Here is a 19,014-nt window from a genome sequence, read left to right on the forward strand (position 1 = left end):
TACCTGTCAGGCAGGGAGGAAGTTGTCGAGCGAGGGAGCCGTGGTTTACTAAAGAAGTTGAAGCGCTTGTCAAGAGGAAGAAGAAGGCTTATGTTAGGATGAGACGTGAAGGCTCAGTTAGGGCGCTTGAGAGTTACAAGCTAGCCAGGAAGGATCTAAAGGGAGAGCTAAGAAGAGCAAGGAGAGGACACGAGAAGTCATTGGCGGATAGGATCAAGGAAAACGCTAAGGCTTTCTATAGGTATATCAGGAATAAAAGAATGACTAGAGTTAGATTCGGGCCAATCAAGGATAGTAGTGGGAAGTTGTGTGTGGAATCAGAGGAGATAGGGGAAGTGTTAAATGAATATTTTTCGTCAGTATTTCCAGTAGACAAAGAAAATGTTGTCGAGGAGAATACTGAGATTCAGACTACTAGGCTAGATGGGATTGAGGTTCACAAGGAGGAGGTGTTAGCAATTTTGGAAAGTGTGAAAATAGATAAGTCCCCTGGGCCAGATGGGATTTATCCTAGGATTCTCTGGGAAGCCAGGGAGGAGATTGCAGAGCCTTTGTCCTTGATCTTTATGTCGTCATTGTCGACAGGAATAGTGCCGGAAGACTGGAGGATAGCAAATGTTGTCCCCTTGTTCAAGAAGGGGAGTAGAGACAACCCTGGTAATTATAGACCTGTGAGCCTTACTTCGGTTGTGGGTAAAATGTTGGAAAAGGTTATACAGGATTTATAATCATCTTGAAAAGAATAAGTTCATTAGCGATAGTCAGCACGGTTTTGTGAAGGGTAGGTCGTGCCTCACAAACCTTATTGACTTTTTCGAGAAGGTGACCAAACAGGTGGATGAGGGTAAAGCAGTGGATGTGGTGTATATGGATTTCAGTAAGGCGTTTGATAAGGTTCCCCACGGTAGGCTATTGCAGAAAATACAGAAGTATGGGGATGAAGGTGATTTCGAGCTTTGGATCAGAAATTGGCTAGCTGAAAGAAGACAGAGGGTGGTGGTTGATGGCAAATGTTCATCCTGGAGTTTAGTTACTAGTGGTGTACCGCAAGGATCTGTTCTGTGGCCACTGCTGTTTGTCATTTTTATAAATGACCTGGAAGAGGGTGTAGAAGGGTGGGTTAGTAAATTTGTGGATGACACGAAGGTCGGTGGAGTTGTGGATAGTGCCGAAGGATGTTGTATGGTACAGAGGGACATAGATATGCTGCAGAGCTGGGCTGAGAGATGGCAAATGGGGTTTAATGCGGAAAAGTGTGAGGTGATTCACTTTGGAAGGAGTAACAGGAATGCAGAGTACTGGGCTAATGGGAAGATTCTTGGTAGTGTCGATGAACAGAGAGATCTTGGTGTCCAGGTACATAAATCCCTGAAAGTTGCTACCCAGGTTAATAGGGCTGTTAAGAAGGCATATGGTGTGTTAGCTTTTATTAGTAGGGGGATCGAGTTTCGGAGCCACGAGGTCATGCTGCAGCTGTACAAAACGCTGGTGAGACCGCACCTGGAGTATTGTGTGCAGTTCTGGTCACCGCATTATCGGAAGGATGTGGAAGCTTTGGAAAGGGTGCAGAGGAGATTTACTAGGATGTTGCCTGGTATGGAGGGAAGGTCTTATGAGGAAAGGCTGAGGGACTTGAGGTTGTTTTCGTTGGAGAGAAGGAGGAGGAGAGGTGACTTAATAGAGACATATAAGATAATCAGAGGGTTATATAGGGTGGATAGTGAGAGTCTTTTTCCTCGGATGGTGATGGCAAACAAGAGGGGACATAGCTTTAAGTTGAGGGGTGATAGATATAGGACAGATGTTAGAGGTAGTTTCTTTACTCAGAGAGTAGTAGGGGCGTGGAACACCCTGCCTGCAACAGTAGTAGACTCGCCAACTTTAAGGGCATTTAAGTGGTCATTGGATAGACATATGGATGAAAATGGAATAGTGTAGGTCAGATGGTATCACAGGTTGGTGCAACATCGAGGGCCGAAGGGCCTGTACTGCGCTGTAATGTTCTAATTCTAAAAAAAAAGTTGCAATTCTTCAGTCCTTGGGCACCACCCCTGAGTCTAAGGAAGACTGAAAAATTATGGCCAGCACCTCTGCGATTTCCACCCTCACTTCCCTCAGTATCCTTGGATGCATCTCATCCGCCCATGCTGCTTTTTCCACTTTAAGTTCAGGCAGCCTATCTAATGCTTCCTTTTTATCAATTTTAAACCCATCTACTGTCTGACTTACCTCTTCTCAGGTATTGCCTGGGTTGCATTTTCTTCCTTGGTAAAGACAGATACAAAGTATTCATTTAATACCTCAGCTCTGGCCTTTGCCTCCAAGTGTAAATCCCCTTTCTGGTCTCTAATTGGCCCCACTCCTCCTTTTACCACCCTTTTACTATTTATATCCCTATAGAAAACTTTGGGATTTCCTTTAATGCTAGTTGCCAGTCTCTTCTCATGCTCTCTCTTTGCTTCTCTTATTTTCTTTTTCAATTCAGTTGATCTTTGGTGGGTTGAATCGCCACTGTCAGGTGGATTGTAATTAGTAGGGGGGCTATCACACAGCCTTGCTTGACCCCGGTTTGGATTTTGAAGGCGTCTATTTCAGATCTCCCTCTCAAGACAGTTGCCGTCATACCATCATGAAGCAATTGCAGGATTGTGATGAAGCTTCTTGGAGCACAATCTACAGAGCCTCGCAATTTACTGAGTCAAATGCTTTGGTCAGGTCGATGAAAAAAATGAAGAATTCCTGGTGGTGTTCTCAACATTTTTCCTGGATTTGTCGGGCAACAAAGACCATGTTGGAGGTTTCTCTGGAAGGTCTGAAGCCAAACACTGTCTCTGGGAGGATTTCCTCAGCCACAGGAAGAAGGCGATTCAGGAGAATGAGTGTCAGGATTTTCCCTGCTATGGACAAGAGGGAAATACCTTGATCGTTTCCACAGCATGATTTATCTCCCTTCTTGCAGATCCAAACAATTGTCACATTCCTGAAGTCAAGGGGTGGGAGGTGGTGGGAGCTCTTTGGTCTCCCAAATTCGTAGGATGAGTGCCTGGGATTTTGAAGTGAGCAAATGTCTGCCAGCTTTGAAGACCTCAGCTGGAATACCATGGGGGCCGCAGGCTTTGTTGTTTCTCATTGTTTGCTTGTTGCAGCTCGCCCATCGATGGTGGTTCATCCATGGATTCTACCACAGGGCACTGGAGGATAGCCTGGTGGATATAAACTGCCACGGCAGATTCACGGTTAAGGAGTTGATCAAAATGTTCTTTCCAGCATTTACAGATGGCTTTGTCATCTTTAAGAAGATTTTGTCTGCTTGAACTTGATGGCCCTCGTGGCTTCAAACAAGCTTTGATGTCATGATGATCAGCACACTGTTAGATCCCTCAGGCTTTCTCTTCCCACCACAATTCCCTATCTTCCAGATTTGTCTTTGTGCAGCAGACTTGAGTTGTTGTTGAGTTGCGTTCTTGGGTTCTGCCGAGAATGCTGCTAGTTTTTGTTCCAGGAGGTCACATATTTCAGCATCATTTTCGTCAAAACAGTCCTGGTGATGGTGATGTCCAAACCCAATGGTCTGGGCACAGGAGTCTAGTACAGCTGATTTTATTTGATCCCACTGTTCTGAAATTGGATGTGTGAAGATTTTCCAGATTGGTAGTGAGTTGCCTTTGGAATTCCTCTCTTCGGTTGGGCTGCTTTCGGGCTGAGACATTGATCTTCTTCCTCTTGGACTTTTGGGTCTTGCGATGTCTTGGTGCCAGGTGGATGTTCATCACTCAGCGAACAAGTCGATGATCTGCCCAGCAGGCATCAGTTCCCCGCATGGATCGAGTGATACAGACATCACTTAGATCTTTGACTCAAACAATGACATAATCCAGGATGTGCCAGTGCTTTGATCTAGGATGTCTCCTTGTGGTTTTATATTTGTCCTTTTGTCAGAAAAGGGTGTTTGTAATAATGAGGCCATGCTGAGTACACTTTGTCAGCAGGAGGACAACATTTGCATTGGCTTTGGCCACTCCATTTTTCCAATGGTTTCTCTCCAGACATCGGAGTCACTGCCAACCCTGGCAGTAAAGTCCCCCAGAAGGATGATCTCTTGTTTTGGGATGGCAGTGAGGACTGCATCAAGGTCAGAATAGAACTTTTCCTTAACATCTTCATCAGAGTTAAAGGTTGGGGCATAAGTGCTGATAACGGTGGCACATTGATTACAGCTGAGCTGTAGGTGAAGTGTCATGAGTCTTTCATTTATGCAGTTGTGGAGTTCTGGCAGTACCTCAAAGATCCTATTCTGGATGGCAAAACCAACTCCATGGACAGGAGGGCCATTGTCAGCCTTTCCTTTCCAGTAGGTGTATCCCCTGGCTTGTTCCTTCAGCTGCCCATCTTCAGAAAGGTGAGTCTCACTGAGGGCGCGATGTCAGTTTGGAATCTTGATAGCTCACATGATAGGATTGCAGTTCTTCTTTCCGGATGGTCACTCTTGAGATTATCCATGAGTGTTCTGACATTTCAAGTTGCAAATTTAAAGTTTTCTTTCTTTGACCATGAAGATGGTGATCCCGCAGGATGTGATTCCCCAGCCAGGAGAAAGTGGGACAGCCTATTTCTAAGGCGCTTTTCTCGCCCTCTCCGCATCGGGGGTGAGCAGAGGGTATCCTGAAGAGGACTGCTTAGTCATAGATGCTGCTGCTCAAAGACACCTTTGTCCCAACACAGGCGTCCAATGACCTTCATATATTCGTCATCTCTGTGCAGATTCTTGTCTAAGGACTCCCAGGTTCACAGCCCTGTCCCTGTCGCCAATTCTCCATCACCAGAAGACTTGGTAAATGTACCCTGGTACAGGCGTGCATGTGATATTGTTTAACATGGGGACCTTGGGGCACCGTCATTGTCCACACAATCTTGACGATTGGTCAGATTTTGGTGACGTGTTGAACCACGAAGCCTTCTTCCGCCTTCGCAGCCGGTGAGATGCACAGCCTTCCTTTGTCTGTTCTGCCATTGAGGACTCTTTGGACTGCACTTTTCCTGGCATCTCCCCCGAACCTTGCCACCATGGGCGGCCCCACAAGGAACAAGGAGCTCCTGACAGCATCGCTCAAGGAATCGTCGGAGTGCACAAGCCTCTCCATCACGTCAAGGTGGCGATCCACAGAGAGGATTTTGGGATTCGGAAATCCCTGTACACAAATCATAGAAAGTTAACATGTAGGTACAACAAGCAATTAGGAAGGCAAATGCTATGTTAGCCTCTGTTGGAATGGGATTGGAGTATAAGACTAAGGAAATCTTGCTGCAATTATATAGGGCTATGGCCTTATGTGGTCCTCTGGGAAGAGATTGATTAGAATGGGCTTATATTCTTAGGAGTGTTTCAAGAATGAGAGGTGATCTCTTTGGAATATATAACATTCTTAGAGGGTTTGTCACAGTACTTTCTGAGAGGCTGTTTTCCTCTGGTTGAAGAGTCTGGAATTAGGGGTCATAGTCTCAGAACAAGGGGCTGGCCATTTACAACTGAGACAAGGTGACATTTTTTCACTCAGTGGCTTGTAAATCTTTGAAATTCTCCACCCCAGAGGCCTGTGGATGCTCAGTTTTTGAGTACAGTCAAGACTGAGACCAATACATTTTTAGACCCTTTAGTGAATCAAGGCATAAGGTTGGAAAAGTGGAGTTGATTATTTTTTTTTAGTTCTTCTCAGCCTGCATCACAGGCCATTGCCCTTTGCACAGGTTTCTTCATGATTAGAGTGTCTTTAAACTCAGTGCTCCAATGACCTGCCTCAAAGACCATAGAAGGGCCATTAGTGATGAAGAGCTGCTCATCCGTTGAAGCGCGTGACACTGCTGCTTAAGGGAAACCTTGATTCAGCATGAGCATTTTGTCCTATGGCTGACAGAATTGACTTACCAGCCCTGTAGCACATGTTCACGTGTGTATACTGGAGGGCCAGCTCTCACCAGACCTTGTCGTGTTGGAACACGAGAGGGATCCCAACAAAGGGCAGTGAAATTCCTCCTCCTCCTCAGCATTTACAATGAAACTATGGACAGGAAGAATTTCAGTCCTTTCCTCGCTTCCCCCAACCACCCATCACTCCCTCCCCTCTCCTAACCTAAACCCGTCAAACATCTACAGTACAGAGTTATCAAATTGGGAGGCTGAGTTCTGCAAATGCCTCTTACAGAGAAGCAGCTGGATGAGAAAGAGGAAGCTGAGCTTTTGGCCTGGGAGGCTATAATTAAGGAGAATTACCTGATCAAACAGAAGCGCAATCAGAGCCAGAGTCTAAACCAGAAAATCAGCTGCACCATGGAAAAGTGAGTATACATGCTTCAAAAACAACCCAGCCCTGTCAGCCTGCTTCTTCTTGCTCTCTCCACTCACCTCCTCCTCTCCTGAATGGGCATCACCGCCCCAGTCCTCTGAGGTTCACATTTTCCAGAGCAGCTCAACAAAAAGCGACTGTCGAAAGGGAGAGTCTCCCCTTAAAACAAACCTTTTTGTCCCTCTGTTGCTTTCTTCTTCCTTCCTCACCCCTGCTTCGACTCTTAACTAAACTATATGCTTTCATGTGTGAAGAACCTCATTGCATTCTTCTGAACTTCAAGGGGTTTTGACCTTTTCTTTTCCAAAGACTATCCAATCATGTTTTCCAGGGTGAACACAGTCGCGGAGATACTTGACGTGAGCAGAGAAGGCAGCAAAGCCGGGATGGTGGAGCAAAGAATATATCACCTGGAAGAACAGGTTCTTTTTATTGGTTCTTTTCATTCTGAAAAGAGATAGGCCTGGAACATGTTGATCATATTTCCTAATTTTGGCATTTCAGACTCAATGGCCATGAAAGTCTGCAGGGAGGACACTTCCTTTGGTGCCGAGATGTGGCAGCTAGGAACTCCATCACTGAGACCTTGCTTTCCCCAGTAATGACAGGTGTCTCCATTACTGAGACCTTGCTTTCCCCAGTAACGGCAGGTGTCTCCATCACTGAGACCCTGCTTTCCCCAGTAACATCAGTAGTCCCCATCACTAAGACCTGCTTTCCTCGGTAACGGCAGTTGTCTCCATCACTAAGACCTTGCTTTCCCCAGTAATGGCAGGTCATTGCATCACTAAGCCTGGCTTTCCCCATTAATGGCAGTTGTCTTCATCACTAGGCCCTGATTTCCCCGGTAAAGGCAGGTGTCTCCATCACTAGGCCCTGCTTTCCCCGGTAACGGCAGGTGTCTTCATCACTAACACCTTGCTTTTCCCGGTAACAGCAGGTGTCTTCATCACTAGGCCCTGCTTTCCCCGGTAACGGCAGGTGTCTTCATCACTAGGCCCTGCTTTCCCCGGTAACGGCAGGTGTCTTCATCACTAGGCCCTGCTTTCCCCGGTAACGGCAGGTGTCTTCATCACTAGGCCCTGCTTTCCCCAGTAACGGCAAGTGTCTTCATCACTAAGACCTTGCTTTTCCCACTAACAGCAGGTGTCTTCATCACTAGGCCCTGCTTTCCCCGGTAACGGCAGGTGTCTTCATCACTAGGCCCTGCTTTCCCCGGTAATACATGGCCATACCACTGTGGCCATTATATTCAGGCCAGAAAGTTTGGCTGTAGTGTTGTCTATCAAGGTTCCTCCTTTTACCAACCCTCACCCCATCGTTGCCACTCTGAACCCATCCTTCCCTGGAGACTTGGGAAGACTTCCCCTTTCCAAGGAGGCGACATCGTTAACATTTTCAAAAATGTTTCCAGGGCCTCTTTGGGGGGGGTCCATGTCCCGATCCCGGCTTGATTTAGAACCTTTGGAGCTTTTCTTCCTTCCTGTCACTCTTGCTGATATGGATGCATAGGTGACTTGTTCTAAGGCCTCTTTACCTTCATTTTGGAGATTCTCAATTCCACCAGCTCCTCTGACTCCTCCCCCAGGCAACTGAAGTTATTTCCGTCCATCTGTTAATATTGACTTTGCTAAGACATTGCTCTAATTTGGTCCCTTAGATGTTGCAGAGCATGCGGGCCTTAAACTGGATCATGAACACACTCATCGAAAAGGATTTTGGCTCCCGCGAGACTGCACCTGCCCTCGGTACGTTTTCTGCTTATGTCTCACCCTCTGACCCATGTAGTATCCACCAGAAGTGGGATAAAGGAAGTGTGGTAGGTGCTTAATCTTTCACCAACACCCCACCTCCTGGCCAGATGACTTAAATGACAAAATGTATCCCGAACAGGGGATAGTAACATAGTTGCCAGATCAATGTTAAACTGTCAATAATGTGAGCTGAGTACCATAGTGGAGCTGGAAGCCCATGACTTTACCTCATTGGGGTCCATGGTTACTTTTCTGGGTGGGGCATCAAGTCTAATTCAGGAGTGTCTTCATGGTCAACATTCAGTGAATACGGGAGGCTCAGGAACCCATTCATCGTCAGAGATCAGAAGCTGCTGATACTGATGGATTACCAGTGAAAATACTGGATGTTCCTTCTTTCTAGTGTCCATGTTCAGTTTTGAAAAGTTACATGGAGCAGTATGGCCTAATGAAAAATAAAAACCCAAAATGTCTCCCTACCCTGGATTGATCTGCTACAGCAATCCCTGGCAAGGTCTCCACAATCATTAGATCAAATACAAGATGCTGTACATGCTGGAAATTAGACATGAGAGCAGGAAAGGCTGGAAACTTCCGTGGAGAGCGAAACAGAATTAATATTTCAGATTAATGAACTTTCACAGAAATCCAATGAAACGGAGGGAGTTTTACTCTATATCCAGTACCTGTCCTGGGAGTGTTTGATGGGACAGTGTTAGCGTCATAGAGTGATACAGCACTGAAACAGGCCCTTCGGCCCACCGAGTCTGTGCCGACCAACAACCACCCACTTATACTAATCCTACATTAATCCCATATTCCCTACCACATCCCCACCATTCTCCTACCACCTACCTACACTAGGGGCAATTTACAATTTTAAATTACAATTTAAAAACCACACCTGCCAAATGGAAACATATTAATTTCGTCATATGAAACACAATTTGAATGCTTACTGGACATTGAACATAACTTGTTTAAAAGGACCACAGAGCAGTGGCTGAAAACATGGCTCCATATTTGCATTCTGAAAGACAGTTGCATAGAGAGACAATGGGAGTGCTCCCTGATTCAATTAGACAGATGGGTTTTGTCAATAGTGATGATCAAAAGACACTGAGAGTCATTGTCTGTGTGAGAGCCAGAATTCCACCGCACATCACCCCGCCCCCCCCCCCCCCCCCCACCCCACCCCACTGAGTATGTCTAGTAAGCTTTGAAGAATCAACAACCCTCGCAGGTGATGCTGTGTCAAACAAAGAACTGATCACATGACTAACCTGCTAGCCAGCCTGGGAATTGATTGAATAGTGCATCACGATAAAGTTTTGAGACAGACTGCAATTTTGAAGACCAAAGAGAAGCCAGGTCTCTCTCTCTTTCTCTGTCTCTCTCACGCAAAGTTCCAGGGACCCACAGAAGTAACTTACGCCTCAAGACAGAAGCAACTCAAGCCTCAAGCTGCTTCTGGGGAGCAGCTTAAGAGGACTCCTTCAGCTTTCTGGTACCAGCGAAACAAGTTGAAACTGTGCACTGGGCCCCAACGAGAACTGCAAGACTTAACTTCAATCAAAAACTTCATAGCAAAACTAAAACAGTAACTGAATTCCATCTACTACTTCAAACCTTCCCCCTTTAATTCTTTCTCCTTCTCTGTTTCTGTCTGTGTGTGTGTTTATCGCGTATGCATACTAGCGTGGTTATGTCGCGTATTTTTAGTAGTTTTAACTGAGTTCAAGTGTTAAGGTTAATAGACTTCTTGTTTAAACCCAAGAATGCCTGTCTGATTGGTACCTTTACAAATACAATTAGAGAGCAGTGAGCAAGGACTCACTGAGGGGAAACTAAAAACACTTTTTAAAAGTTAAACCCTGTTAACAGCCAAACAAGGAAAGGGGCCAGCGAGGAGCCCGAGATCCCTTCCTCACCTGGTCATAACACTGCTCTGGGAGTGTTTGATGGCACTGTGTAGAGGGAGCTTTACTCTGTATCTAACCCATGCTGTACTTGTCTGGGAGTGTTTGTTACTGGCACTGAGTATCTGATATGTTTTACTGTCCAGCACTGTTGGCCCTGTGTTGATGAACACTAAGAGAGAAGTTGTATTGATAGCGTTGGTCAATGACATTTATTCTGTTCTATTCAGTAATTTCTGACAGCAAAAATAACGAGAAAGAAATTGAATGTGAAGAGAAGGACCTCAAGCCTCTCTACCATATTAATGCCCGAAGATTGATGTACCCAGATACCAACATTGAACGCTACCCTGTGCCTGATGAAAAGGTCCCCTGGGAGGTATGGAATGTTGTTTGGGATCTTTGTCACTCTGCATATTCACACCTGTGCCTGTTTTAATTTCTATTCCCAGAGCTTGGTTATGTTATTGGTCAGCCCTATGTTTCCATGTACAATTCAAATCTGCATTTCAGTCAGCTCCAGTCTCCTCTTTAAACTCAGAGAACAGGGAGAGGAGTCGGGTAAATGACAATTTAGAAATCTCAAGAGAAAAGTCAAGGCAATATAGCAGTTAGCAATTTGGATAAAGACAAGCAGATGAGTCCGAGTTCGGAACCCGGAAATGGCAGTGATAGGACAGCAGAGCTGATCTTCCTGGAGGTGGCCAATTCAGAAGCCACTGCCGGGAGCCCCATCCAATTAGGGACGGCGACCAGGTTCGAACCCATGGGTAGGGCCACCGTGTGGGCACAGCTGAAGTGCCAGCAGCAGAAGTGCCAGCGGCACCATGTTGGCACCTTCAGGAGGAGTGCAGTGACTGCCATTGCAGCAAGAGCTACATTAGCAGAGAGATCAGTCTCCATGAAATGGCTCCAATGGCATGCCTTCTAGCTTGGGCAGACCAGAGCACTGCCAAGAATACGAGTAAGCCTGATGATTGAGAGAGTTTTATAAGCTAGAAAAGGGTGACCAAAAAGCTGATAAAAAGGGAAAAACAGAATCTGAGTAAACTCACCAGGAATATAAAACTAAATGGTAAGAGCTTTTACAAGTATATAAAAAGGAGAGTAGCTAAAGTAAACATTGGTCCCTCAGAGGTAGAGACAGGAGAAATGATCATGGGGAATGATGAAATGGCAGAAACATTGAACAAATATTTTGTCATAGAATCTTTTATGGCACAGAAGGAGGCCATTCAGCCCATCGGTCTATGCCGGCTCTCTGTAGAGCTATCCAGTCAATCCCATTCCCCTGCTCTATCCCCGTAGCCTTGAAAGTTTATTTCCTTCAAGCGCCGATCCAATTTCCTTTTGAAATCATTGATCATCTCCGCTTCCACCACCCTCGTAAGTCACGAGTTCCAGGTCATTACCACTTGGCATTTAAAAAAAGGTCTTTCTCACATCACCCCTGCATCTCTTGCCCAAAATCTTTAATCTATGACCCCTAATCCTTGAACTATTAGCTAATGGGAACGGCTTTTCCTGGTCTACCTTATCTAAACCTGCCATAATCTCTATCAATTTTCCCTCAATCTCCTTTACTCCAAGGAGAGCAATGCCAGCTTTTCCAACTTAACCTTGTCGCTAAAATCCCCCATCCCTGGAGTCATTCTGGTAAATCTCCTCTGCACCCTCTCAAGGACCCTCGCATTCTTCCTAAAGTGTGGTGACCAGAACTGGACACAATGCTCTAGTGGTGGCCTAATCAGAATTCACCCCTCCCATTGCTGACGCTGAGGACTCTGCCAGCGGATCAGCTCTCACCACCCCCTCTATGCATCTCCCTCCAGAATATCCGTTCACTTGTGAATGAGGCCCTTCCCATCCATGAGCTTATTGTGGATAATTGCATCAATATCATGGCCTTAACGGAAACGTGGCTGAGGGGTGATGACACCTTCCTCCTTAATGAAGCCTCCGTACCTGGCTACATCTTCCACCGTTTGCCCCACCATGACCATCGTGGTTGCAGTGTGGCGCTCATCACCCCATCCACCCCCTACTCTTCTGGCACTTTCTCCTCCTGTGAGAAGCTCACCTTGTTCCACCATCTCACCTCTCTTTCAAAATCATTGTTCTCTACCGTGCTCCCAAGAACACTAAAAATGTTCTCACAGATATCGTCACTGGTTTCCTCCCTCAGCCTCTGGATTGAATGACCTTCTCATCCTCGACGATTTTAACCACCATCTCAACTCATCTCTCTCTCCTCTGAGTTTACTGCCCTCTTATCCTTCCTAAATCTCTCCCTACATGTAACCTCCCCAACCCATATTCATGGCCACCCGCTCGACCTGGCCATCTCACGTGGTCTTGCTAGTCCCATCGTATCAGTCTCAGAAAAGGCCCCATAGCTGATCACTTCTTTGTATCACTCTCCACCCATATCCCCCTTCCACCTGCCCCCACCCCCGAACCCTACCTCATTCTGTATCCGTCCCTGGATTAATCAATCCCTCAATTTACTTACAACTGCACTTTCAAAATTTGCAACTGTCTAGCCTTTGGCCCTCTGTTTGCCAGAATGCTTCTGCAGCTACTGATTTGCTCAGCCACACCCTCACCTCCACCTTTGATGCCCTAATCTCCAAAAACAAAAATCAGTCTTTCTCACCTGGCTGTTCCCCTGGTACAGCCCTCATCTCCACTTCCTTAAGTCCAAGGGATACAGACACGAAAAGTTAGGGCACACAACTGCCAGATCTGGCTGGACCACTTCAACAGCGACCCGGGTTCAATTCTGGGTACTGCCTGTGTGGAGTTTGCAAGTTCTCCCTGTGTCTGCGTGGGTTTCCTCTGGGTGCTCCGGTTTCCTCCCACAGCCAAAAGACTTGCAGGTTGATAGGTGAATTGGCCATTATAAATTGCCACTAGTATAGGTAGGTGGTAGGGACAGGTGAGGGTGTGGTAGGAATATGGAATTAGTGTAGGATTAGTATAAATGGGTGGTTGATGTTCGGCACAGACTCGGTGGGCCGAAGGGCCTGTTTCAGTGCTGTATCTCTAAATCTAAACAGTATCAGGTTCTGCTCCCGTCTGCTAAAATTGCTCACTAATCCAGGATCATCTTGGAATGCAACGATAACCCCCGGTTTCTTTTCTCTACTGCAAACTGTCTCTTTAAAGACCTCCACCCTCACCTTCAACAGTGGGTGTGAGGAGTTCATGAACTTCTTTGCCACTAAGATCGAGACCATCTGACTAGCTGCCTCTGCTGCGTCCCTCTCTTCCACTAGCTCACCCAGCCAAACTTCCTGTAATACTCCCCGTTGTCCTACCCCCGAACTCGCATCTTTCTCTAGTTTCTTGCCTATCTCCCCTCATACCCTTTCTGGGCTCATCTTGTCTATGAGACCCACGTCCTGTTCCCTTGCTCCTGTTCCCATTAAACTACTGACCATCCAGCTTCTCCTCCTGGTCCCCGTCTCTCCTTAAATCTGTCATCATCTCCCCTCTCCTCAAAAAAAAACGCTTGAATCCACTGTCCTTTGCAAACTATCGTCCCATCTCCAACCTCCCTTTTCTCTCCAAAGTCCCTGAAAGTGGTGTCACCTCCCAAATTCTTTCCCAGAACTCTGTGTTTGAATCTGTCCAATCAGGTTTCCACTCCTGTCACAGTACTGAAACAGCTCTTATCAAAGTCACATTTGACATTATGTGTCACTGTAACAGAAGTAAACTTTCCAGGCTTGTTCTTCTCAATCTGTCTGCAGCCTTTCATTGTAACCACTCCTTCTCTTCTAACACCTCTCCACTGTCATCCAGCTGGGTGAGACTGCTATCACCGGGTTCCATCCTTATCCATCTATTGGTAGCCAGAGAATCACCTGCAATGGTTTCTCTTCGTGCTCCCACACCGTTACCTCTGGTGTCCCCCAACTATTTCTCATTTACATGCTGCCCTTTGGTGACATTATCCGAAAGCACAGTGTTAGTTTTCACATGTGCTGACAGCATTCAGTTCTACCTATAATAAAAACAAAAAGTGCTGGAAATACTCAACAGGTCAGGCAGCAGCTGTGGTGAGAAACAGAGTTAACGTTTCTGGTCTGTGACTTTTCATCAGCCGCTGCCTGACCTGCTGAGTATTTCCAGCACTTGCTGTTTTTATTTCAGATTTCCAGCATCTGGAGTATTTTGCTTTTTTTTTTCAGCTCCATCTCACCACCACTTCCCTCAACTCCTCCACCATTGCTCAATTATCAGACTGTTTACCCGACATCCAGTACTGGATGAGCAAAAATTCCCTAAAATTAAATATTAGTAAGACTGAAGCCATTATTTTCAGTCCCTACTCCAAACTCCATTCCTTCGTGACTGACTCCGTCCCTCTGCCTGATACCTGTCTAAGATTAAGCCAGTCTGTTCTCAACCTTGCTGTGAAATTTGACTCCAAGATGAGTTTCTGACCTCATATTCATATCATCACTAAGACCACTGTTTGTAGATCTGCTATTGTAAATCTCTGGAAGAAACACACAACACTACTTCCTGGAGTGCTGCTGTAAACTGAACCTTTATTATCACCTCCCTTAGTGGCACATTGCGCATACTAAACCAATCATGTACAGTGGCCTCAAATGAACATTGCACGACATAACAAATGAACAATAAATAAACAAAATGCTATGTCCCTCCCCTTCTTGGTAAATACATAGAAAATAGGAGCAGGGGTTGGCCATTCGGCCCTTCGAGCCTGCTCTGCCATTCATTCTCATCATGGCTGATCATCCAACTGAGTAACCTGTTCCTGCTTTCCCCCCATATCCTATGATCCCTTTTGCCCCAAGAGCTATATCTAACTCCTTCTTGAAAACATACAATGTTTTGGCCTCAACTGCTTTCTGTGGTAGTGAATTCCACAGGCTCACCACTCTCTGGGTGAAGAAATTTCTCCTCATCTCAGTCCTGAAAGGTTTACCCCATATCCTTAGACTATGGTCCCTGGTCCTGGACTCCCCCACCATCGGGAACATCCTTCCTGCATCTACCCTGTCAAGTCCTGTTAAAATTTTATAGGTTTCTATGAGATCCCCCCCCTCTTCAGGACTCCAGTGAATGTAATCCTAACCGACTCAATCTCTCCTCATACGTCAGTCCCGCCATCCCAGGAATCAGTCTGGTAAACCTTTGCTGCACTCCCTCTATAGCAAGAACATCCTTCCTCAGATAAGGAGACCAAAACTGCACGCAATATTCCAGGTGTGGCCTCACCAAGGCCCTGTATAATTGCAGCAAGACATCCCTGCTCCTGTACTCGAATCCTCTTGCTATGAAGGCCAACATACCATTTGCCCTTTTTACCGCCTGTTGCACCTGCATGCTTACCTTCAGAGACTGGTGTACGAGAACACCCAGGTCTCGCTGCATATTCCTCTCTCTCAGTTTATAGCCATTCAGATAATAATCTGCCCTCCTGTTTTTGCTACCAAAGTGGATAACCTCACATTTATCCACATTATTCTGCATCTGCCATGCATTAACCCACTCACTCAACTTGTCCAAATCACCCTGAAGCCTCTCTGCATCCTCCTCACAACTCACCCTTCCACCCAGTTTTGTGTCATCTGCAAATTTGGAGATATTACATTTAGTTCCCTTATCTAAATCATTAATATGTATTGTGAATAGCTGGGGTCCTCACACCGATCCCTGCGGTTTGTAGGGCTTGAGGAGGCGACAGAGATAGCAAGAACTGCCTAGCAAAAATGGTTCATTATCTGGATGTGAGGGAATCTGGTAGGGCCATTCACACCAGTCTGTAATAGCACAATTCCTGGCCTGTGCTTCTCTCAGGCAGGAGAGATGATACAATTGTCCTCTGCCCCTAACCTAGGAAGGGGCAAAATACCAGCCAGACACCAATCAGGGACTCCTGCTGGAAAGTGCATGCATGTAGACCTTGATCTTGCTCTCACTCAATCACAGCGATGGTGCCCCTCATACCTGAGTAGCTTGGTGAAACCCATTGTCTTGGCTATGCAATGGGAAATGATGGGTGGAAGCAAGGCCTGGGTCCATGGTGGGAGTCAGGAAACAAGGAAGGACAAGACAACGGAATCTTTCCGCTGAATAATAAGTGTTGCACCAATCTTGGCCACTACTGTTCCTAATTTTTTTTATTTAATTCCTTTTGTAGGTTAAATTTGATGCATACGCCCCTCCTAGTTACACAGCTGAAACAGCAGATGATCATTCTACTAGGTAAAGTTGGATTGCATTTCATTTCTCTCTAGGATTAACAGTACTGAACATGTATAAACTTACAGCGGTATATTGTCTCAGCTAGGCAGTTTCCAATCAGCAGGGGTCACAGAACAAAACTGATGCCAATTCAGCACTAACTTAGCAATTTCACTGTCAAAATCATAAGGCAGTGGGGCAGGCAAGACAGAAAGGTCACTGCTCCAGTGCTTTTGCAGTTGAGAATCAGGTATATTGTAGAGGTAGATAAATGGGAGTTTTACTCTGTATCCAACCCCGTGCTATACCTGCCCTGGGAGTGTTTGATGGGGACAGTGTAGAGGGAGCTTTACTCTGTATCTAACCCCATGCAGTACCTGCCCTGGGAGTCCCAAAATGGAAAGTGATTCATTCCCCTGCACTAGCAGTTCTCACTTTGACACTATGCTGAGGAACTCCTGCAATGATGTCCTGGGACTGAGATGGTTGACCTCCAACAACCACAACCATCTTCCTTTGTGCTAGGTACGATTCCAACCAGCGGAGAGCTTTCCTCCTGATTCTCATTGACTTCAATTTGGCTCGGGTTCCTTGATGGCACATTCGGTCAAATGGTGCCCTGATATCTCACTTCATCTCTGGAGTTCAGCTGTTTTGTCCACGTTTGGACCAAGGCTGTAATGAGGTCAGGAGCTGAGTGGCCCTGGCAGAACCCAAATTGAGCATCGTTGCACAAGTTATTGCTGAGCAAGTGTCGCTTGATAGCACGGTCGGCGACACCGTCCATCACTTTACTGATGATTGAGAGTAGACTGATCGGGCAGTAATTAACTGCTTTTTGTGTACAGGGCATACCTGGGCAATTTTCCGCATTGCCGGGTAGATGCCAGTGTTGTAGCTGTACTGGAACAGCTTGGCTAGGGGCGCGGAAAGTTCAGGAGTACAGGTCTTCAGTACTATTGCTGGAATGTTGTCAGGGCCCATAGCCTTTGCAGTATCCACTGCCTTCTGCCATTTCTTGATATCACGTGGAGTGAATCGAGTTGGCTGAAGTCTGGCATCTGTGATGCTGGGAACCTCAAAAGGAGGCCGAGATTGATCATCCACTCGGCACTTGTGGCTCAAGATGTTTGCAAATGCTTCACCCTTTTCTTTTGCACTGATGTGCTGGGTTCCATCATTGAAGATAAGATATTCAGGTTCTGATGAAAGATCATCGACTTCCAACGTTAACTCTGTTTCTCTCTCCACAGATGCTGCCAGATCTGCTGAGTATTTCCAGTACTTTGTTTTTATACTAGATCCCCAGTTCTTCTGCAAATTTCTAAGAGACTTATACCACAGGAGGTCCCAGGTTTATTCCTGATGTGTGTTGAGCTAACTAATCTGAGTCACACCATATTTGCCCTCAGTCCCCTTGCACTTGGAAGGTGCCGATTCGAAGGCTTTTCTTCTCCAATCACTGTGCAACATCCAGTGGTGGACAGGGCTTATGTCTGCTGAGGACAGGGTAGGGCTTGGCTCGGCCATTCTTGTTGCTCACTGTCCAAGTTCACATGTGAAGAGTGGCTGCAGGCTGAAATCTTTCCTGGGACTACCTGCCAAGCTAGAGTCAGCAACTTCAGAGATTAGGGGAGAAAATAGTTTACAATTATCACTCTCCAATAAGCTATGTGAAAGCAACAAAAAGGTCTTTTTATTGCAATTGGTTGTGCCAGGGACTGATATTATGTGAGCTCTGCGTCGGTGTTCAAGCCCAGTAACCCAGTCTCATCCGCCTTCTCCTCTATCATACCTAGGAAGTTGCTGACAGCGAATTTGTTTTCCAGGTTGTCCAAGTGGAAAGCTGCTCCAAAGGACGGAGGCGCAGATCCTGACACTAATGCAGCTGAGGAATCTTTACCCCTGTGAGCTGAGCAAATTGTTTTTATCTATCTGCTTCAGATTATGAACAAATATCACCTTGACTCAATCGCTGCTTTGAGTTACGATTTGGTTTGTTAACAACGCATGGTATTTTCACAAGGGTTCTCCCAATTTCCTTCTGTAAAAGCAGGGAAACCCTGCAGAAGTTATATCCCGAAGAGCTTTGTGTGACAACATTACAACTGCATATCTAGAGAGTACTTTTATGTATCTACTCATATACATATATATAATATACATATATATAGATATTCATAGTACCTTAACATACCATCAAGACATTCAGGGAACTACTTTGCAATCTCACTGTTATGTAGCCAAATGCAGAAGCCAATTTGTGTACAGCAAGATCCAACAAAGAAGATGAATGACCAGTAAATCCATTTGGTTTGCTGGGGTTGTTTGAAAGACTGATGTTGACAACAGGAGAACTCTATTCTTTGAATAGTACCATGAGATTGCTGAAGATTTGTTAAACTCCAGAAAGCTTGTTGTGGAAGGATGATGCTGGAGCCTATCTTTACTCAGTTTCACATTTATTATACAGAGTAAAAGGATTACAAACATGTCGCTCCTCACTCAAACCCTCCACTAATGTCAGTAAATGTCTGTTTATAAGTGCTCAAGAACCCAATTAATACCCTCCACCTGCATATAATCAAACAATTAATTCACAATTAACAGATTAACTTTGATCTGAGAGGGCAGATGGCTTTTAAACGTTAACCTAAAGTGCCCTCTCAGTACTGCCCCTCCAACAGTGCAAGGTTCCTTCAGAACTGCTCCTTGGACAGTGTAGCACAGGTACTGCACTGGAGTGCCAAGCTTGATTGTGGGTGCAAGTCTCTA

At 45.8% G+C, this 19,014-nt stretch overlaps 1 protein-coding gene across 7 annotated transcripts in view; it reads left to right on the forward strand.

The window, feature by feature from the left end:
* trpm2 (transient receptor potential cation channel, subfamily M, member 2) overlaps positions 1–19,014 on the forward strand; it is a 347,573-nt gene that overhangs the window by 285,880 nt on the left and 42,679 nt on the right. For all 7 annotated transcript variants that reach the window (XM_068036234.1, XM_068036230.1, XM_068036236.1 and 4 more), the window contains exons 24-29: positions 6,201–6,333; positions 6,673–6,763; positions 8,002–8,089; positions 10,245–10,393; positions 16,196–16,260; positions 18,069–18,146. In XM_068036234.1, the coding sequence (XP_067892335.1) occupies positions 6,201–6,333; positions 6,673–6,763; positions 8,002–8,089; positions 10,245–10,393; positions 16,196–16,260; positions 18,069–18,146 (604 nt within the window). The remainder of the gene's footprint in view (positions 1–6,200; positions 6,334–6,672; positions 6,764–8,001; positions 8,090–10,244; positions 10,394–16,195; positions 16,261–18,068; positions 18,147–19,014) is intronic.

Source organism: Heterodontus francisci, chromosome 7 (genome assembly GCF_036365525.1).
Source record: "Heterodontus francisci isolate sHetFra1 chromosome 7, sHetFra1.hap1, whole genome shotgun sequence".
NCBI lineage: Eukaryota > Metazoa > Chordata > Chondrichthyes > Heterodontiformes > Heterodontidae > Heterodontus > Heterodontus francisci.